The 23,311-nt window shown below is 42.9% G+C and overlaps 1 protein-coding gene across 1 annotated transcript in view; it reads left to right on the plus strand.

Moving 5' to 3' along the window:
- Nucleotides 1–23,311, plus strand: part of LOC139422916 (roundabout homolog 2-like) — a 149,515-nt gene that overhangs the window by 81,351 nt on the left and 44,853 nt on the right. Inside the window, exons 3-8 of the mRNA XM_071174386.1 lie at nt 5,431–5,588; nt 5,726–5,846; nt 5,993–6,131; nt 15,904–16,040; nt 17,383–17,507; nt 18,462–18,633. Of these exons, the coding sequence (XP_071030487.1) occupies nt 5,431–5,588; nt 5,726–5,846; nt 5,993–6,131; nt 15,904–16,040; nt 17,383–17,507; nt 18,462–18,633 (852 nt within the window). The remainder of the gene's footprint in view (nt 1–5,430; nt 5,589–5,725; nt 5,847–5,992; nt 6,132–15,903; nt 16,041–17,382; nt 17,508–18,461; nt 18,634–23,311) is intronic.

A 23,311-nucleotide genomic window follows, 5' to 3' on the forward strand; every position in this document is an offset into this window, starting at 1 on the left:
GGAAAGCTGCCACTGTCATCCCCCTCTTCAAAGGGGGTGACACTCTAGACCCAAACTGCTACAGACCTATAGCTATCCTACCCTGTCTTTCTAAGGTCTTCGAAAGCCAAGTTAACAAACAGATTACCGACCATTTCGAATCCCACCGTACCTTCTCCGCTATGCAATCTAGTTTCAGAGCTGGTCATGGGTGCACCTCAGCCACACTCAAGGTCCTAAACGACATCATAACCGCCATCGATAGGAGACGTTATTGTGCAGCCGTATTCATCGACCTGGCCAAGGCTTTTGACTCTGTCAATCACCACATTCTTATTGGCAGACTCAACAGCCTTGGTTTCTCAAATGATTGCCTCGCCTGGTTTACCAACTACTTCTCTGATAGAGTTCAGTGTGTCAAATCGGAGGGTCTGTTGTCCGGACCTCTGGCAGTCTCTATGGGGGTGCCACAGGGTTCAATCCTTGGGCCGACTCTCTTCTCTGTATACATCAATGATGTTGCTCTTGCTGCTGGTGATTCTCTGGTACACCTGTACGCAGACGACACCATTCTGTATACTTCTGGCCCCTCTTTGGACACTGTGTTAACTAACCTCCAGACGAGCTTCAATGCCATACAACTCTCCTTTTGCGGCCTCCAACTGCTCTTAAATGCTAGTAAAACTAAATGCATGCTATTCAACCGATCACTGCCCGCACCTGCTCGCCCGTCCAGCATCACTACTCTGGACGGCTCTGACTTAGAATACGTGGACAACTACAAATACCTAGGTCTCTGGTTAGACTGTAAACTCTCCTTCCAGACTCACATTAAGCATCTCCAATCCAAAATTAAATCTAGAATTGGCTTCCTATATCGCAACAAAGCATCCTTCACTCATGCTGCCAAACATACCCTAATAAAACATCCTACCAATCCTCGACTTCGGTGATGTCATCTATGAAATAGCCTCCCAGTATCTCTACTTGCACATTCATCTTCTGCACATCAACAATTCCAGTGTTTAATTGCTATGTTGTAATTACTTCGCCACCATGGCTTATTTATTGCCTTAACTCCCTTATCTTACCTCATTTGCACTCACTGGATATAGACTTTTTGTTTTCTTTTGTTCTACTGTATTATTGACTATGTTTTGTTTATTCCATGTGTAACTCTGTTGTTGTATGTGTCAAATTGCTATACTTTATTTTGGCCAGGTCGCAGTTGCAAATGAGAACTTGTTCTCAACTAGCCTACCTGGTTAAATAAAGCTTAAATACATTTTTAAAAATAAAAAATAAAATGAGTGAGTAGTTGAATCAAAGAGAGAGAAAGACAATAGTTGAACAGTTTTGGACAAGGTAATTTCTTCCAAAATTAAGGAAAAGCAAGAGAGAGAGAGAGATAATTAGCGATACAAAGTGGTGACATATGGACAACCCATTTTAAAACACTCTACAACACCGTTCAAAATGACACAAATGCAGAGCAATGCCAAAACTCAAGAGAAGTTCAATGGATTAGACAAAACTATAAAGCACAATTCAAATCCATTGGACTCCCCAACTACTGACCAGGAGCTCTATATGAAACATCAGACCCTCACATTTTAAAAAGCCTGCGGACCTGATGGCATCCTAAATGAGATGCTCAAACTCAGAAGTGCATAATTTCAATTGGCTATAATAAAACTGTTTAATTTGATCCTGAGTGTAGGTTATTTCCCTGACATCTGGAATCAAGGACTCATAACCCCAATCTTTAAGAACATAGACAAATTTGACCCTAACAATTACAGAGGCATTTGTGCGAACAGTAACCTGGGGAAGGTTTTCTGTAGTATTATAAATGTAAGAGTTCTAAACTTCCTTAATAAGCACAATGTCTTGAGTAAAAGCCCAATTGGATTCATACCAACACATCGCACGACTGATCATATTTACACCCTACACACCCTGATAGATAAACATGTCCACCAAAATAATACCAAAATATACGCTTGCTTTATCGACTTCCATAAAGCATTTGATTCTATTTGGCATACAGGACTGTTCTACAAAGTTATTGAACGTGGTGTAGGAGGTAAAACATATGACATAATTCAATCAATGTTTACTGGCAATACGTGCAGCATTAAAATCGGCAGGAAAATAACATAATTCTTTAACCAAGGGCGGGGCCTTCGCCAGGGTTGCAATCTGAGCCCTGCACTCTTCAATATTTACATCAACGAATTGGCCACTATTCTAGAAAAATCCACAGCCCCTGGTGTTAGTCTCCACAATTCAGAGGTTAAATGCCTTCTCTTCGCAGATGACCTATGCCTGCTGTCTCCCACTGCACAAAATAATCTCAACTGGAGACCTTAATGATGCAGTGAATGAACTGAGAGAGAAAGCACGCAGGGCATTCTATGCCATTAAAAACTTGTTCAAATTGAAATACCTTTTAAAATTTGGCTAAAACTAATTGAATGTGTCATTGAACCAATTGCATTTTATGCCAGCGAAGTGTGGTGTGCACTTGCAAAACAAGATTTCACAAAATGGGACAAACACCGCATTGAAACCCTGCATCCACAGTTCTGTTATATTCTCCTATATGTCCAGAGGAAAACTACAAACAATGCATGCAGGGCAGAATTAGGCCAATATCCACTAATAATAAAAACTCATAAAAGGCAGTTCAGTTTTGGAAACATCTAAAGTACTGTGGCCCCCCTCTCATATCATTACCAAGCCCTGCAATGCCAAGAGCTGAGCAAAGAAAGTCCCCTCATCTAGCTGGTCCTGAGGCTGAGTTCAAAAACCTGTTCTACTAACACACTGAAGCCTCAAGACCAGGACAACCAATCAATCAGAATAAAGAAATTACAACACAATCAAAACAAAACTACATTGCTTATTGGGAAACACAAGCACAAGCACAAAGAACCATGCAGTGCTATCTGGCCCTATATCAACAATACACCGTGGCTAACTATTTGACCATGGTTACTGATCAAAACCTTAGAAAATCCTTGGCGAAGTACAGGCTTTTTCAAGATTTCAAAGACCTCTCTGATGAGAATAGGCTACCCATCCTGTTTTGGGAAGACACGGAGAGCTGTGGGTTGGCAGCGCACTACATTGCTGCCTGTCATAAGATGAGGGACAGACTAATCAACCTGCACATTTCCTCTACTGTATGGTTATTTTGACCCTTGGTTATTGTTGTTACTGTTGTCCCGCTGACAATTTTGATTCTTATTGTCATAATATTGTAAATATCTAAAGTAAGCTATGGCAATATGTACATTGTTACGACATGCCAATAAAGTGAATTGAATTGAATTGAGAGAGAGCGAGAGAGAGAGAATTACCTATATTTGGTTGAATTATTTTAAACTTTCACTTAGCCTGTGAATGTAGCTAGCTAGCTAGCTAAGCCTACTCAAACATCCGGCTCAAACAGAGAGGGATGCTATGAAGCAAGAGAGCGAGCGACCTAGCTATATTTCGTTGTATTTCATTTCACTTTTACTTACTTAGCTAGCGAACACCCGGGTCAAACAGAGAGGGATGCCATGTTAGCTAGCTGGCAATGGTTATCCAACACTGGAACTCTTTCAAGTCAAGGTTTGCTTTTGGTTTTATAAATGTATTGCCACTGGGGCCCACCATTACAACTGCTAAACTGTACTGCATGATTATAGCGGGTGTACTAATGCGTTAGTTTTAGTATGTAGACTATGAGGTGAAAACGATGTAGGCTGTGTGTAGTGGTTAGCAGTTATAATATGAAGGTTTGGCTTGGCAAGTTTTTTCTGCCTGGTCACAGGCAGTGATGTGTTGTGCACTGAAGTCCACAGGTGAAGGGAAAAGGTGAGAGGAGGAGAGTTCCTAGTTGCGAGAAGGAATTATATTTACAAGCAAAGTGATCATGCAGTTTTTATGTGGCTGCTATGAAAGTGAACTGTGTTTGCGTGTGATCAGGTGTGTATTCATTCTGCCGATTCTGTTGAAAAACCTTTTTTAAACGAAAGCAAACAGAACGGAATGGGGAGAAACATACCTGAATTTGTCCAATAGAAACTATAATTTGCAATTGTAGGACTATTGATTTCACCATAGATCAGCTGGATGCAGACAAGAGTGTGCAAGGCAGTATTGAATGTGTCACTGGCTGTCACCTTGTTTACTAAAAATTCTCTCACTTCACTTAGCAACCTCATGATGGGTAAAGGGAAATTAGAGTATGATGTAGTAACATAAACTTATCGATGTTACATTGAGCTGGGTGAATGGAATATGAATAGCAGTCATCCAATATGCTCTACTATAAATAAGGCCATGCTCATTAAAAAAATTATCATCCTCCCTCATCTTAAGCATCACCGACTGCCACTGATTGAAGCCCATTTCAGAATCGTTCTATATCCTGACAGGATAAATGTAGACAGCCAACTCTGAACTGCTGTTTGGAATAATTGAGTGATATCCAATCAGACAGCGGTAGACAGCGGTGGGCCCCTATTTCTGAAATAATTACACCCTGACAACACACTATGCATGGCTTCTACTGCAGGGAGGGGGCTTGACTTTCAATGTCTTCAAATCAGAACACACACCAGCGTGATTGGCCATGAACAGAGGGCATCTGTGAGGGCATCTCATTGTGTTGGGTTGCTACCCTCTCAGAGGTGTGCATTATTGCATCTAAATACCCTTATTGCTGATCAAAATGTGTGCCCTCCCACTGTTATTTTCTTTTTGTCATCACTGTTGGGAAACAAATACAGCTGGAATGTGGGCATTTTTGGGATATACGGCTTGTGAGTTGTGTTGTCTCCACTTTTCATTTGGAATATCCCGCTCAACGCTTTTTGGAGGTGCCATGTTTGATGTGGCACAGCAGGAGTGACTGGAGTGGGAGGAAGAGGAGTAATGTGTGACAGTGACAGAACCGCAGAGATCCTATTAAATTACTAAGTAAGTCAAAAATACAAAAAATAAATATAATTCCTAATTCTATGGACAGAACCCACCCAGCCATATAGCTCTATAGACCTGGCTAGGCCTGTGTGACTGAGACACCCATGATCTCGTCTTCCACAGCTGACTGTGATTGACAGTGCAGCCTCTGGGCTCTGACACCAACCCACACAGTTCCTGTTTGACTAGAGATCTGCTCTGGGCTCTGGCTCGCCTCCAGTTATTCGCACCACAATATACTCTATCTGCCGTACCTGGACTCTATTACTGACTGACAGAATGGATCTAATTTCTACACTGTACTGTATTTACATGTCATTTTACAGTGTGCAGTCCATGCATTTGTTTTGGTTTATCCTCAAAGTAGAAGTACTGTGGATTATGTCCACAAATGTTGCGGGATTAACCAACTAAAAACCTTGCTTAGAAAGACCCTCATTCCCCCCTCTCTCTCTATATATATATTTCTCCCAGTGTTGCGTGATGACTTCAGACAGAACCCCCAGGACTTGGTGGTGGCGGTGGAGGAGCCTGCCACCCTGGAGTGCCAGCCTCCTCGTGGGCACCCTGAGCCCACCACCTTCTGGAGGAAAGACAAGGCCCGTCTGGACCTCAAAGATGACAGGATCACTGTGAGTACTACATCCCGAGGACCCGGTCCTCTGTGTCTGCTCTCATTATGGAGAGCTAAAATATACAGATTAAATGACCCCCCCATCCCAGATTGTCTGATGTAGACTTTGTTGAGCCATCTCTCTTTGACTGTCAGATTCGTGGAGGGAAGTTGACCATCTCCAACACCAGGAAGAGTGATGCAGGGATGTACGTGTGTGTGGCCACCAACATGGTGGGGGAGAGAGACAGTGAGACGGCTCAGCTCTCTGTGTTCGGTAAGGACAGATACTGGACAGACACTTCTCTCTGTACTTACCTGTAATGGCTGCAGTGGCTACATGCTATCTGTTTATGTTTTAAAACCTTGCGTAGAAAGCTTATAGACTACTGTCTTGTCTGTCTGTGTTTCGTGGTTTTCCAGAGAGACCCACTTTTGTGCGTCGGCTGGTGAACCAGGTGGTCCTGGTGGAGGAGAGTGTGGAGCTCAAGTGTCAGGTGCAGGGAGACCCACCTCCCTCTCTACGCTGGAGAAAGGATAATGTGGATATACCCCGCGGCAGGTGAGGAGAGAAAGTGTGTGTGTGCATATGTTTGTGCATGTGCGTATGCAGAACATCCCTGGTCATCCCTACTGCCTCTGATCTGGCAGAATCACTAAACATAAATGCTTAGTTTGTAAATGATGTCTGAGTGTTGGATTGAGCCCCTGGCTATCCATAAATAAGTCAATAAAAACTGGAACATGTGGCCGTCTGCCTTGCTCAATATAAGGAATTTGAAATGATATATACTTGTACTTTTACTTTTGATGCTTAAGTATATTTTAGCAATTACATGTACTTTTGATACTTAAGGATATTTAAAACCAAATACTTTTAGACTTTTACTCAAGTAGTATTTTACTGGGTGACTTTCACTTTTACTTGAGTCATTTTCTATGAAGGTATCTTTACTTTGACTCAAGTATGAACATTGGGTTCTTTTTCCACCCCTGTGCGTATGTGTGTGTGCATGCTTGTGAGTGTGTGTGTGTGCCTATGTGCCCTACGTGCCTGCGTGTGCGTTCTTGTCTTTTATGATTCCTGTTGTGGCTATGGTTGAAACGTGTTGATATATGGACTGTGAGGCAGAACTACTGAGTCCCAGGCTGAAGCTGGAGCAGGTAAACACCTGACATGTTACAACAGCGTTGCTTTGATCACGGTGCCTAACATTGTTTCTCAAAGCCCACAGAATCCTGTTCTTAAGCCCAGATTAAATGTAATATGCTACTTAACATATCCATGCTACCCTGAGGTACAGATTGGATTCAAATCAAATCAAATTGTATTTGTCACATACACATGGTTAGCAGATGTTAATGCGAGTGTAGCGAAATGATTGTGCTTCTAGTTCCGACAATGCAGTAATAACCAACGAGTTATCTAACCTAACAATTCCACAACTACTACCTTATACACACAAGTGTAAAGGGAAAAAGAACATGTACATAAAGATATATGAATGAGTGATACATGTATTACATAAAGATGGAAAGATGCAGTAGATGATATAGAGTACAGTTTATACATATACATATGAGATGAGTAATGTAGGCTATGTAAACATTATATTAAGTGGCATTGTTTAAAGTGGCTAGTGATACATTTTGTACATCAATTTCCATTATTAAAGTGAGCTGGAGTTGAGTCAGTACGTTGGCAGCAGCCACTCAATGTTATTGGTGGCTGTTTAACAGTCTGATGGCCTTGAGATTGAAGCTGTTTTTCAGTCTCTCGGTCCCTGCTTTGATGCACCTGTACTGACCTCGCCTTCTGGATGATAGCGGGGTGAACAGGCAGTGGCTCGGGAGGTTGTTGTCCTTGATAGTGTAGGTGTCATGGAGGGCAGGTAGTTTGCCCCCGGTGATGCGTTGTGCAGACCTCACTACCATCTGGAGAGCCTTACGGTTGTGGGCGGAGCAGTTGCCGTACCAGGCGGTGATACAGCCTGACAAGATGCTCTCGATTGTGCATCTGCAGAAGTTTGTGAGTGCTTTTGGTGACAAGCCGGGTACTATGGTGTTAAATGCTGAGCTGTAGTCGATGAACAGCATTCTCACATAGGTTTTCATCTTGTCCAGATGAGTTAGGGCAGTGTGCAGTGCGGTTGCGATTGTGTCGTCTGTGGACCTATTGGGGCGTTAAGCAAATTGTAGTGGGCCTAGGATGTCAGGTAGGGTGGAGGTGATATGGCCCTTGACTAGTCTCTCAAAGCACTTCATGATGACGGAAGTGAGTGCTACGGGGCGGTAGTCGTTTAGCTCAGTTACCTTAGCTATTTGGCATGCCTTCATGCTCTTGTGTATGCTGTCTGTGAGTGTGAGTGCATTAGTAAAGCATATATTGCCATTTACCTCTGCATGACTGCATGCACAATATATAAACCACCAGAGTGAGGTTGGGCACAGATGTTGGACGATTATTATTGCCTGACCCGCAGTTGGCATTCAAATTCATCCCAAAGGTGTTCGGTGGGGGTGAGGTCAGGGATCTGTGCAGGCCAGTCAAGTTCTTACACACTACTCTTGACAAACAATTTCTGTATGGACCTAGCTTTGTGCAAGGGGGCATTGTCATGCTGAAACAGGAAAGCGCCTTCCCCAAACTGTTGCTACAAAGTTGGAAGCACAGATTTGTCTAGAATGTAATTGTATGCAATAGCGTACGTTTTTCCCCTCACTGGAATTAAGGGGCCTAGCCCAAACCATAAAAACAGCCCCAGACCATTATTACTCCTCCACCAAACTTTGACAGTTGGCACTATGCATTCAGACAGGTAGCGTTCTCCTGGCATCTGACAAACCCAGATTCGGACTGCCATCGGACTGCCAGATGGTGAAGCGTGATTCATTACTCCAGAAAACATGTTTCCACTGCTCCAGAGTCCATTGGCGGTGAGCTTTACACCACTCCAGACGACGCTTGGCATTGCGCATGGTGATCTTAGGCTTGGGTGCGGCTGCTCGGCCATGGAAATCCATTTCATGAAGCTCCCGACGATCAGTTCTTGTGCTGACGTTGCTTCCAGAGGCAGTTGGGAACTCGGTAGTGAGTGTGGGAAACGAGGACAGACTATTTTTACGCTGTAAGTGCTTCAACACTCTGCGGTCCCGTTCTGTGAGCTTGTGTGGCCTACCACTTTGCGTCTGAGCTGTTGTTGCTCCTAGGCAATTCCACTTCACACTAACAGCGCTTACAGTTGACCGGAGCAAGCCTAGCAGGGCAGAAATGTGATGAAGTGACTTGGTGGAAAGGTAGCATCCTATGACGGTACTACAGTCGTGGCCAAAAGTTTTGAGAATGACACAAGTATTAATTTCACAAAGTCTGCTGCCTCAGTTTGTATGATGGCAATTTGCATATACTCCAGAATGTTATGAAGAGTGATCAGATGAATTGCAATTAATTGCAATGTCCATCTTTGCCATGGAAATGAACTGAATCCCTCAAAAATATTTCCACTGCATTTCAGCCCTTCCACAAATGGACCAGCTGACATCATGTCAGTGATTCTCTCGTTAACACAGGTGTGAGTGTTGATGAGAACAAGGCTGGAGATCACTCTGTCATGTTGATTGAATTTGAATAACAGACTGGAAGCTTCAAAAGGAGAGTAGTGCTTGCAATCATTGTTCTTCCTCTGTCAACCATGGTTACCTGCAATTAATGAAGTGCCGTCATCATTGCTTTGCTCAAAAAGGGCTTCACAGGCAAGGATATTGCTGCCAGTAAGATTGCACCTAAATCAACCATTTATCGGATTATCAAGAACTTCAAGGAGAGCGGTTCAATTGTTGTGAAGAAGCCTTCAGGGCGCTCAAGAAAGTCGAGCAAGCACCAGGACCTTCTCCTAAAGTTGATTCAGCTGCGGGATCGGGGCACCACCAGTACAGAGCTTGCTCAGGAATGGCAACAGGCAGGTGTGAGTGCACCTGCACGCACAGTGAAGCAAAGATTTTTGAAGGATATCCTGGTGTCAAGAAGGGCAGCAAAGAAGCCACTTCTCTCCAGGAAAAACATCAGGGACAGACTGATATTCTGCAAAAGGTACAGGGATTGGACTGCTGAAGTCATTTTCTCTGAATCCCATTTCCGATTGTTTGGGGCATCCGGAAAAAAAGCTTGTCCGGAGAAGACAACGTGAGCGCTACCATCAGTCCTGTGTCATGCCAACAGTAAAGCATTCTGAGACCATTCATGTGTGGGTTTGCTTCTCAGCCAAGGCAGTGGGCTCACTCACAATTTTTCCTAAGAACACAGCCATGAATAAAGAATGGTACCAACACATCCTCCGAGCGAAACTTCTCCCAACCATCCAGGAACAAAAATGGTGACAAACAATGCATTTCCCAGCATGATGGAGCACCTTGCCATAAGGCAAAAGTGATAACTAAGTGGCTTGGCGAAAAAACATCAATATTTTGGGTCCATGGCCAGGAAACTCCCCAGACCTTAATCCCATTGTGAATTTGTGGTCAATCCTCAAGAGGCGGGTGGACAAACAAAAACCCACAAATTCTGACAAACTCCAAGCATTGATTATGCAAGAATGAGCTGCCATCAGTGTGGCCCAGAAGTTAATTAACAGCATGCCAGGGTGGATTGCAGAGGTCTTGAAAAAGAAGTGTCAACACTGCAAATATTGACTCTTTGCATCAACTTCATGTAATTGTCAATAAAAGCCTTTGACACTTATGAAATGCTTGTAATTATAATTCAGTATTCCATAGTAACATCTTACAATAATATCTAAAGACACTGAAGCAGCAAACGTTGTGAAAATTAATATTTGTGTCATTGTCAAAAGTTTTGGCCACAACTGTACATTGAAAGTCACTGAGCTCTTCAGCAAGCCCATTCTACTGCCAATGTTTGTGTGTGGAGATTGCCTGGTTGTGTGCTCAATTTTATACACCTGAAATAGCCAAGTGAAATAGCCAAATCCACTAATTTGAGGGGGTGTCCACATATTTTTGTATACATAGTGCATGATGCACGTAACTCCATTTCTTTACTCTACTTCCTCCTTTTTGTCTGTGTTTCTGTATCTATATTTTAGTATTCAAGCTCCTGATTTTCGATGATATACAGTGCATTCGGAAATTAACAATACCCCATAATGACAAAGTTTTTACAGTTATTAAAAATGAAAAACAGAATTACCTGATTCACATAAGTATTCAGCCCCCTTGCTATGAGACACGAAATTGAGTGCAGGTGCGTCCTGTTTCCACTGATCACCCTTGAGACGTTTCTACAACTTGCTTAGAGTCCACATGTGGTCTCTTTGGAAAGGCACACACCTCTCTATACAAGGTCCCACTGTTGACAGTGCATGTCAGAGCAAAAACCAAGCCATAAGGTCGAAGGAATTGTCCGTAGAGCTCTGAGACAGGGTTGTGTCGAGGCACAGATCTGGGGAAGGGTACCAAATCATTTCTGGAGCATTGAAGGTCCCCAAGAAAACAGTGGCCTCCATTATTCTTAAATGGAAGAAGTTTGGAATCACAAAGACTTTTCCTAGAGCTGTCCACCCGGCTAACTTTGCAATTGGAGGAGACGGGCCTTGGTCAGGGAGTCAACCAAGAACCTGATGGTCACTCTGGCAGAGTTCCAGAGTTCCTATGTGGAGAATGGACAACCATCCATGCTGTACTCCACCAATCAGGCCTTTATGTTGGAGTGGCCAGACAGAAGCCACTCCTCAGTAAAAAGGCACATGACATCCCACTTGGTGTATGCCAAAAGGCACCTAAAGGACTCTCAGACCAAGAGAAACAAGCTTCTCTGGTCTGATGAAACCAAGATTGAACTCACATCTGGAGGAAACCTGGAACCATCCCTACGGTGAAGCATGGTGGTGGCAGCATCAGGCTGTGGAGATGCTTTTCAGTGGCAGTGACTGGGAGACTAGTTAGGATAGAGGAAAACATGAACGGAGCAAAGTAAAGAGAGATCCTTGATGAAAATCTGCTCCAGAGTGCTCAGGACCTCAGACTGGAGCGAATGTTCACCTTCCAACAGGACAATGACCTTAAGCACACAGCCAAGACAATGCAGGAGTGACACGTTTCTGAATGTCCTTGAGTGGCCCAGCCAGAGCCCGGACTTGAACCCAATCTAACATCTCTGGAGAGACCTGAAAATATCTGTTCAGCAACGCTCAGCATCCAACCTGACAGAGCTTGAGAGGATCCCGCAAAGAAGAATGGGAGAAACTCCCCAAATACAGGTGTGCCGAGCTTGTAGAATCATACCCAAGAAGACTAAAGGCTGTAATCGCTGCCAAAGGTGCTTCAACAAAGTACTGAGTAAAGTGTCTGAATACTTATGTAAATGTGACATTGCATTTTTTATGAAAATTTTTTAAAACCTGTTTTTACTTTGTCATTATGGGATGTTGTGTGTAGATTGATGAGGGGAAATAATGATTTAATCCATTTTAGAATAAGGCTGTAAAGTAACAAAATGTGGTAAAAGTCCAGGAGTCTGAATTCTTTCCGAATGTACTTCAGAAAGTATTCACACCACTTGACTTAAAAAATAAATAATGTTACAGCCTGAATTCGAAATGGCCAACATATAATACCCCATAATGTGAAAGTGGAATAATGTTTTTAGACATTTTTACAAGTTAATTAAAAATGAAAATCTGAAATGTCTTGAGTCAATAAGTATTCAAACCCTTTGTTATGGCAAGCCTAAATATGTTCAGGAGTAGAAAATGTGCTTAACAAGTCAATTAATACGTTTCATGGACTCACAGTCGAGCAATGAATTTCAAGCAGAGATTCAACCACAAAGACCAGGGAGGTTTTCCAATGCCTCGCAAAAAAGGGGGCCTATTGGAAGAAAGGTTAAAAAAAGCAGACATTGAATATCCCTGTGAGCATGGTAAACATATTAATTACTCTTTGGATGGTGTATCAATACGACCAGTCACTAGAAATATGCAGGTGTCCTTCCTCACTCAGTTGCTGGATTGGAAGGATACCTCTCAGGGATTTCAAAATGATTCCAATGGTGGTTGTAAAACAGTTACAGAGTTTAATGGCTGTGATAGTAGAAAACTGAGGATGGATTAACAGTGTTGTAGTTACTCCACAATACTAACCTAAATGACAGAGTGAAAATAAGGAAGCCTTTACAGAATAAAAATATTCCAAAATATGCATTCTTTTTACAATAAGGGACTAAAGTATATCTGCCAAAAATGTGGCAAATTAATAACTTTATGTCCTGAATACAAAGCATTATGTTTGGGTCAAATCCAACACAACACATCACTGAGTACCATTCTTCATATTTTCAAGTATACTGTAGTGGTGGCTGCATCATGTTATGGGTATGCTTGTAATCGTAGAGGACTGGTGAGTTTTTCAGGATAAAAATAAACGGAATGGAGCTAAGCACAGGTTAAATCCTAGAGGAAAACCTGGTTCAGTGGGCATTCCACCAGACACTGGTAGATTAATTCAACTTTCAGCAGAACAATAACCTAAAACACAAGGCCTATTGCACACTGGAGTTGCTTCAACTTGAAAACCTATGGAAGGACTTGAAAATGGCTGTCTAGTAATGATCAACAACCCAAATTGACAGAGCTTGAATAATTTTTAAGATAATAATGGGCAAATATTGTACTATCTAGGAGTGTAAGCTCTTAGAGACTCACAGCTGTAATCTCTGCCAAAGGTGATGTATTGACTCAGGATTGTAAATTAGATACTTCTGTATTTCATTTTCAATACATTTGCTAAGATTTCTAAAAACATGTTTTCACTTTGTCATTATGAGGTATTGAGTCTAGATGGGTGAGAGAAAAAAATATATTTAATCCATTTTGAATTCAGATTGTAACATAACAAAATGTAGAGTAAATCAAGGGGTATGAATTATTTATGAAAGTTTTCTACCCGTTCTAGCTAGACTCATAGAAATAGTCATTTTATTTATATAGCTACTCTACACAAGACCTAAGCTCTAGCAATACCATATATTTAGGTCACTATTATGTATCATTATCTAATTGAAGTGGCCATCAGGACAATTGTCCAGAGCAATAATCCATTTACACAACTGGCTTTAGACATGCAGGGTAGTCTGAGGTTAGAGTCCTTAGCTTGGTGTCACAACAGGAGGACTACGCTGCCAATGGAGTCAATATGTGGTTAGGTCCACAGCATAAAACAACATTTACCATAACTCTTTGTCCCTCCCAGCAGCCGGCTTTACTCTGTTAGCCTGGCTAGTTTCACAGTAACTGAAAACACTTTCACAGTTTGCCAATGTCAAATCCAATATGACGTATTTGACCCTATTGGGATCTGTATGAGAGGAAATATGTTTCAGTCCATGATATACTTTAAGTGTGTATTTCTAGGAAGTACCCTGAAGTAGTAGTGGTGTGGGAGAGAATTAAGATAGTGTTGGCTTCAATCTGTGTGCTCAGCAGGACCATGTATCCGAGACAGGAAGTGGCCGTGAGGAACGTTCTCTCAGACTGGGGTAGAATAGAGTAGTGTCTGTCTGGCTGTACTTCCATCTGGCTGTCTCTCTGTCTACTCCCTGCTCACTCCTTTCTCCATCCTTCCCCTTGATTCCAGAAACATGCCCTACTTCCAGACCTGCCATTCTCTCTTTCTCTCCTTCCTTCCTTCCTTCCTTCCTTCCTTCCTTCCTTCCTTCCTTCCTTCCTTCCTTCCTTCCTTCCTTCCTTCCTTCCTTCCTTCCTTCCCGCCCTCTCTTTCCCCATCCCTCCCAGACCAGCCCTCCGGGGAGGTGTGTATGTGGGTCAGAGACGTGACGTGACTGGAGTCTTCACAAGTTTCAGACAGACGCACCAACTGTCCGAACGGACAGAAAGCTCTATCGATATTCTCCCCCCTCACTTTTCTCACCTCTTGTATCTGTGGCCCCACCCCCCTCATTCTGTTTCAGTGCTCTGCTCGTCTCACATGTCCAGACATTATGGAAGACTGGACAGATTTACCGTCTGCTGGTCTGTCTGCTTCAGAGACCAGAGGAGGCCCCTTAGAGGGTAGAGTCCAGCTCTATAATGTTCCATGCTCTGCAGCCATGTCAAACCCTCTGCCCTTGAGTGATGAACTGGTAGACATGCTCTGTTGGGACTGGTGTTTCTCTGAGTGATGGACTGGTAGACCTGCTCTGTTAGGACCAGTGTTTCCCTGAGTGATAGACTGTTAGCCCTGCTCTGTTAGGACTGGTGTTTCTCTGACTGATGGACTGTTAGACCTGCTCTGTTAGGACTGGTGTTTCTCTGAGTGATGAACTGGTAGACCTGCTCTGTTAGGACTGGTGTTTCTCTGACTGATGGACTGTTAGACCTGCTCTGTTAGGACTGTTGTTTCTCTGAGTGATGAACTGGTAGACCTGCTCTGTTGGCACTGGTGTTTCTCTGACTGATGGACTGTTAGCCCTGCTCTTAGGACTGGTGTTTCTCTGAGTGATGAACTGGTAGATCTGATCTGTTAGGACTGGTGTTTCTCTGAGTGATGGACTGTTAGCCCTGCTCTGGCTGCCTTAATCGACTTCCGCCTCATCGGCTCCCGGGGAGCAGTTGTTGTGGGTTTAACTGCCTTGCTCAAGGGCAGAACTGAAGATTGTTCCACCTTGCCAGCTCTGGGATTAGACAGCCTCTCTTTCTTTCTTTCTTTCTTTCTTTCTTTCTTTCTTTCTTTCTTTTCTTTCTTTCTTTCTTTCTTTCTTTCTTTCTTTCTTTCTTTCTTTCTTTCTCTCTTTCTTTCTCTCTCTCTCTCTCTCTCTCTCTCTCTCTCTCTCTCTCTCTCTCTCTCTCTCTCTCTCTCTCTCTCACTCACTCACTCACTCACTCACTCACTCACTCACTCACTCACTCACTCACTCACTCACTCACTCACTCACTCACTCACTCACTCACTCACTCACTCATACTCACTCACTCACTCACTCACTCCCACACACCCCACAGTGGGTGTCTCCTCTTCATAAATATTGAAATAGAGGAACAGTCAGGGTTCGAGCTGAAAGCACCTTTCATTTTACCTTTCCTTTCAGCCCTGCACAATTGGCCCCCTTTCTCCTCCTCCTCCTCTGTAGCAGAATGTAGTCTCTCTGCAGCGCGGAGTTTTAAGTGTCTCAGAAAACCTTGCTTTATTTTTCAAAACAACCTTATCTCCACAGCCTATTATTTTATGTAAGCTTTACTCTAACATGTCCCAGAAGTGGACTGCTTTTCTGGTATGCATGCTTGACTTGTGTAATGTCAACCTCTCCTCTCCTTCTTCCTCAGATATGACGTCCGTTATGAGAAGGAGGATTTCCTCCTGAGGATCAAGAAGGCATCGGCTGGCGACCAGGGCACCTTCACCTGTGTGGCTGAGAACCGTGTGGGCAAAGTGGAGGTCTCGGCTACCCTCACTATCAGGGGTGAGTATATGCTAATGTAGGAGACAGACAGACACCAGTCCTGTTCCTGGAGCTGTGGTAATAGTCTCAGCAGGGTGAGTCCGTGCGATTGTTATCGCCCCCCTGATGTGAGCCTGGAGCTGGGCTCAGTCCCTCTCTTTCCCAGGGCCCAGACTGAATGATTACACCAGGACCTTCAGCCTCCACACAAAGATGAGCAACTTAACCAGAACCAATTGTGCTACACACCCTGCATCGCTCTCTCCACTGGAATGCTAATAGAACTGGTGTAGTGAGACTCTGGTAGGGTATTTTAAGGGTATTTGAGTTGAAGAGGGTAAGGGCAGGCGAAACTCAGCTTTCTGATTTTGCCTTTGTTTGTTTGTACATAAGCACAGTGTCAGTGGTGATGCTATGATGTTTCCACATCTGTGACTGCGCATAAGACAATGTGAACATTGTATTACTATAAAACCCTTCCAACCTAAGATTATGCCAGGTTTATTTCCTTTACCTAAGCCCCATGCCATCACCTGCCATGGTGACTGAACCCCACTCTCCTCATCCGTACCTGCTGGACTTTTGTACCCAACACCATATGTCATTCATTTCTGATTTTCATTTATTTTTCTTTCCCTCTCCTCTCCTCCTCTCCTCTCGGTCTTGTGTTTTGTCCTCACCCATCCACACCATTGTTCTTTCACCAGCTCGCCCTGTTGGTAAGTAAGACCTGATCCCATTGTGCATGTATTACTCTCTCTCTCTCTCTCTCTCTCTCTCTCTCTCTCTATCACACAACGATACACACATGCACACACACACACGCAAAGGCACATGCTTAAAAGGGCTCAGTAAATGTGCCTACCCTTGCATACATACACACCCATAAACACAAAACACACATTCACACCTGATTATTAAACATACAGTACTAATTCATACACATTTAGTTCCTTAGTTTGAACCACCCAACGCTGCCCTCCTTTTAGTTGTGTTGTAAAGTTAGTTGAAAACCCTTTGTTTCTCCAACAGTATCAAGACATAGTAGTTGATATGCAGTAGTTCTGATGTAGAGACTAGAAGGGGAGAATGTGTGTTAAAGCAGCCGTGCTCATGAGTTGGTCTCATTCATGCAGGTTTGCGGCCAGCTGGAACTATGGCTTCTACGGTCTGTTACCTGTAGTAATGGCTCTTAAGAGAGGCTACTAGACAATCACCTGTTGCATGTTCCCTGCAGCCTGTAGCTTGTAGCTGAAACTTGTAGCGCTCCTTGCTTAGTGTGTGTACATGAACATAATTTTCTCTAAATGTGTTCCTGCTGTGCTGTGGTGACAGTTTGACATCTCTGACCTTTGACCTTCAGAGGCTCCCCTGTTTGTGGTGCGACCCCGGGACCAGATTGTGGCTGAAGGGCGCACAGCCACCTTCCCCTGTGAGACCAAGGGCAACCCCCAACCCACTGTGTTTTGGCAACGAGAGGGCAGCCAGGTAAGAAACCCTTGTTTGAATAACGTGTGTTGAATGTCTGTGTGCTTTCATACATGAGAGTTCCCCTTAGTGTGTTGGCCTCCTCCTAACAAAAATAACCTTCTCCTTGTTTACCTAATTGAGACATGAAGGTTAGGTCCTGATTGGACAGTGGATAGAGCCGTGGAGCGAGAGAGGGCATTCCGGATTCCCGAGCCTGGTGACAGTTACATAATGAAGTGAATCATCAGTCCACTTTGCAGGGCTTTGACCAGCAATTTATTTCACAAGAAATTACATTAATTTGCTGCATTAGTTGTTAGGCATAATGGGATCAGGCTAATGTCCTTCCCTTACCCTCCGTTTGTCTGCTCTCAGGTAGCGGAATGGGAAAAAAATCTAATTGAAGCGAAAGAGGCAGAGTCTTCAAGGCTATGTGTGAGCGGCTGTGAGGACTCACTTAACTTCAAGACCGGTAGTGCAGGGCATCATCACTGGCAGGGCTGACTGCGTCTCACCCACAGTGTAAATTACTGACCACTCCGAGCAGATAGAGGACCCCAAACCCTTACTACTGAATTACACACACATTTCTAGGATAAGTGAGTGAATAGGAGGACTAAGGATATAACATCCTAGTTAGTAATGAACATACACTGAGAATGGAAATGGAGTAAAATCGAGCAAGGCTTCAGATGATTGGAATGACCTGTTGGTGCTTTTTAGTTAATGCAGTCTGCTCTTGCCTTGTACATGTACGGTGCATGGGACTACACTGTTATATAACATTGTATTGCCAAGGTTGTCACTGACAGCAATTATGACTCATAACTGCACAGTACATTTATGATTTACTATTCGCTCATACTATTAACTTCAACATTTAGGCCTACATTGAATCTTGCCATGTTTTCTATGGAGCAGAGGACTAAACACCATGCTGTTTTTCATAATGAGTCTATGTTATCTCACCAGGATCTGCTGTTCCCCAGCCAGCCAGCGCAGGGAGACAGCCGTGTGTCAGTGGCAGTGAGTGGAGAGCTGACCATCTCCTCCGTACAGCGCTCTGATGCAGGCTTCTACACATGCCAGGCCCTCACTGTGGCCGGCAGCATCCTGGCCAAGGCTCAGCTAGAGGTGGCAGACGGTGAGAGCATATAGAGCATGCCACGCACAAACACATGTGCACACACACACACACACACACACACACACACACACACACACACACACACACACACACACACACACACACACACACACCACATACACTAGTAGATGGTGGTCATATCAATGCGCACCTGCAGAGCTATCCTTGCCAACAGAATTGTGCGCCTTGCCTGAGAACAATGCACAACTAAGTGCAAGCACACACACTTGCTTGACCACATGCACTGAAGGTGCATAAAATGCATCAGAGGCTGACTATTTAATGTTTGGCACTAGTCTTGGCTGAGATGTGCTGAATGCTGTAAGAGCTAATCGGTCAAATGCCTTCATCCATTTCATTAGCATGTCACTGTGGGAAGTTGCACCAGAGAGAGGCCATGAAAGGCCTGCAAAGAGAGAAACTGTTCAAATGAAAACTCCCTGATGGAGAGTCACATGTACACCTCTCTCCTCCTCTCAAAGAGCATCATTATCTTAAGTGCTGAGCTAGTGCCAGTTAGGAGCTGTTTACGCCTCTCTCCCTCTCTATCTCTGTCTCCATCTCTGTCTCTCTTTCTCACTCATTTCCTGGATTCCTCTCACACACATTATTGAATTAACATCTGCTAAAGGATTTTTTGGAAAGAGAACATACCTTGTCATGCGAGTTGGAAAATATGTAAATAGTGTTGCTGTATACAGTACAGGGGATTGAAGGAATGATCAAGTGGTTGAGTGTGAAAAATGCAACAAGAGCTCACGGTTTTACCAATTTGACTTCAGATTCAGACACAGTGTTTTTGACGCCCTGGGTTGCTCAAATCAAGTAAATCAAATCAAATTGTATTCGTCACATATGCCGAATACAACGGGTGTAGACTTAACCGTGAAATGCTTGCTTACGAGACCAGTGATACTGAATTCAAAAATAATAGTAAAAATAAAAAGAGTAAGACAAGAGGAATAAAATATACAAGAATGAAGCTATGTACAGGGAGTACCAGATCAATGTGCAGGGAGGGGAATGAGGTTTTTGAGGTAGATATGTACATGAAGGCAGAGTAAAGTGATTAGGCACCAGGATAGATAATAATAAGACCAAAATAAAGAACAGAGTAGCAACCGCATATGATGAGTATGTCAAATCAAATCAAATTGTATTTGTCACATGCGCTGAATACGACAAGTTTAGACCTTACTTTGAAATGCAAGCCCTTAACCAACAACACAGTTTTAAGAAAAACAAGAATTAGGAAAAAATATTTACTAAATAAAGTAAAGTAAAAAATGAAAGAGCAACAATAAAATAACAATAACGATACAGGGGGTACCGGCACTGAGTCAATGTGCGGGGGTAGTTGAGGTAATTGAGGTAATAAGTACATGTAGGTAAGGGTAAAGTGACTATGCATAGATAATAGATAATAAACAGCAAGTAGCAGCAGCATAAAAAAGGGGGGTCAATGCAAATAGTCCAGGTACCCATTTAATTAGCTGTTTAGCAGTCTTATGGCTTGAGGGTAGAAGCTGTTCAGAAGCCTTTTGGACCTAGACTTGGCGCTCCGGTACCGATTGCCATGCCATAGCAGAGAGAACAGGGTGGCTGGAGTCTTTGGCAATTTTTAGGGCCTTCCTCTGACACCGCCTGGTATAGAAGTCCTGGATGGCAGGAAGCTTGGCCCCAGTGATGTACTGGGCCATACGGAGGCCGAGCAGTTGTCATTCCAGGTGGTGATGCAACCAGTCAGGAGGTTCTCGATGGTGCAGCTGTAGAACTTTCTGAGGATCTGAGGACCCATGCCAAATCTTTTCAGTCTCCTGAGGGGGAATAAGTGTTGCCGTTCCCTCTTCACGACTGTCTTGGTGTGCTTGGACCATGATAGTTTGTTGGTGATGTGGACACGAAGGAACTTGAAGCTCTCAACCTGTTCCACTACAGCCCCGTCGATGAGAATGAGGGCGGGCTCTGCCCTCCTTTTCCTGTAGTCCACGATCATCTACTTTGTCTTGATCACATTGTGGGAGACGTTGTTGTGTGTGTTGTGTGTTTATGTTGTGTCGGTATGCATTTGTGTGTTATGTGCATATGTACAGTAGTGTATGTGAATGTGTGTGAGTGGGTCAGTATGGTACAGTGGGGCAAAAAAGTATTTAGTCAGTCACCAATTGTGCAAGTTCTCTTACTTAAAAGATGAGAGAGGCCTGAAAATTACATTGTAGGATTTTTAATGAATTTATTTGCAAATTATGGTGGAAAATAAGTATTGGGAGATCTAGCACAATTGGTGGCTGACAAAATACTTTTTTTGCCCCACTGTATATGTGTGAGAGTGTATATAGTGTGTATATTTTGTCTTGTGAGTGTGCATAGAGTCAGTACAAGACAGGGTCAGTGCAGAGTAACCATTATCTAACTATTTAGCAGTCTTACGTTTGCCTGATATAGAGGTGCTGGATGGCAGGGAACTCGGTACTGGGCTGTCCGTACCATCCTCTGTAGTGGTTTGCTGTCGAGGGTGGTGCATTTGCCAAATTAAGCGGTGATGCAGCCAGTCAAGATGCTCTCGATGGTGCAGCTGTATAACTTTTTGCTCAGTATAGTTCCGCTTCAAACTAGGGCTGTGCGGTCACAATATTACGTCAGCCGGTGGTTGTCAAGCAAATAACTGTCGATCTCATGGTAATAAACACATTTAGCATGTCCTAGTTTCCACACATTGCCTAGTTTCCACAGATGCAGACCTTTGGAACATCTACATTTTAAAAAGGCTAATAAATCCATGTAAAATAGCCAACACATTCACAAAAATCCATTATTTATTTTAGACAGGTCTAAAGAAATCTGATATAAAGAAAATGTAATCTATTTCAGAAGAACAGAATAGCATACTCTGAGTTGTCCTTATGTTAGGTCCTAATCTGGCTATGCCATGTGGCTGTGGGCTACACTAGTTCATTTAGCAGACAAGATTTGGTTAGATTTCCGTGGGATTATTTTATATTGTTTTATAGTATGAAAAATAGAATTGAATAAAGCTGAATAAAATAGAAAGGATATTTTCTCCAAACTGTTTGAGCGAGTGTGTGCATGTGTCTATTCTGTGTTGAGCGGTAGCAAAGAAATAGGTACTCCTACATGTTTTATTTAGAGTTAATAATGTAACTTTAGGCTGCATGATACGACTCTAATGATGATTTGAAACAAGTCGCTTGAAAGGCATGAGCTCTGCTTTGTTTTTTTGCGCAGGCTGTACACACTTCATCAGTCTCTCATTCACAATTTGACAAGCACTTGACAAGCATTTGACAAGCAGCATTGGACTAGTAACCGGAAGGTTGCAAGTTCAAACCCCCGAGCTGACAAGGTACAAATCTGTCGTTCTGCCCCTGAACAGGCAGTTAACCCACTGTTCCTAGGCCTTCATTGAAAATAAAAATGTGTTCTTAACTGACTTGCCTAGTTAAATAAAGGTAAAATAAATTTTTAAAAACTTGATAATGCCTCTAATTTCACGACGGCATCCCCTTTGTGTGGCCTTAATGCACCCTAAAAAAAGTTAATGACTTTTGCGGCCAGTGGACGTTGTTCCCTTCTCCCTGGGTGATATGTGCCCCGAATCACTTCTCACTCACATGGCTCTCCATCACGTGATTGGGACTTTCTCACAGGCTACAAGTGAAGACAGACACATCGGGGACGCAACTGCGTGCGTGCTTGTCCAATTCCGAGGCGCATATTGAAGATATTGGAAGGATTGTCCACATTTACTTTTCGTCAGCCAACAAGATGAGCTGGCCTAACAAACAGCAAAAGCACTAGCCTATGTCAATCTACTATCCCCCATAGTACAAAAGTTTACCTATTCTATTCTGTGCCAGAAATAAATATTCTAACATAGTCTGGTACAGTTGTGGGATGCATTAGATCCTAAATTAATGCATCCACTAGCATAAAAAAAAAAATTTTTATGCAATGTGGCTGACGCAACAGATCAGAACATCTAGCTTGACATCTCGTTAACTATTAGGCTATTTCTTCACATTATAAGCACAGCAATGCACACATGGCAGTAGGTTATAAGCGTGAATGTTCCATTAGCGGGAAAACACCATTATCAAAAGTGAGATTATGCATGTAATGCTTAGATTATAAAGGTGCATTTTTGATGGTGAAAAGTATTTCCCCAAACTTGAAACTCACGCGCTACTTATGTATGCCAGTTATGCTCTAATCTCATTGTAAAGCACATTAATGTGCTTAATTTTAAGAAGTTATTTGGCCACTTTAGTTGTGATACAAATCTTATCAAAACATAGTGGTGGAAAAAGTACCCAATTGTCATGCTTGAGTAAAAGTAAAGATACCTTATTAGAAAATAACTCAAATAAAAGTGAAAGTCAACCAGTAAAACGCTGCTTGAGTAAAAGTCTGAAAGTATTTGGTTTTAAATATACTTAAGTATCAAAAGTGAATGTAATTGCCAAAATATACTTAATTATCGAAAGGAAAAGTATAAATCATTTCATGAAGTGTTTGATTCAATTTTTGATTACATTTGCATTGATGTCAGTGTGATTACAGGGGCAATAGAGTGCTGAGTACCAGGCAGTACCAGGCAGTTAGCAAGTTTGGTAGGCTACTAATGACCAGCAGCAGCATCAGAGCTTGGAGAAGC

Source organism: Oncorhynchus clarkii, chromosome 12 (genome assembly GCF_045791955.1).
Source record: "Oncorhynchus clarkii lewisi isolate Uvic-CL-2024 chromosome 12, UVic_Ocla_1.0, whole genome shotgun sequence".
Lineage (NCBI taxonomy): Eukaryota > Metazoa > Chordata > Actinopteri > Salmoniformes > Salmonidae > Oncorhynchus > Oncorhynchus clarkii.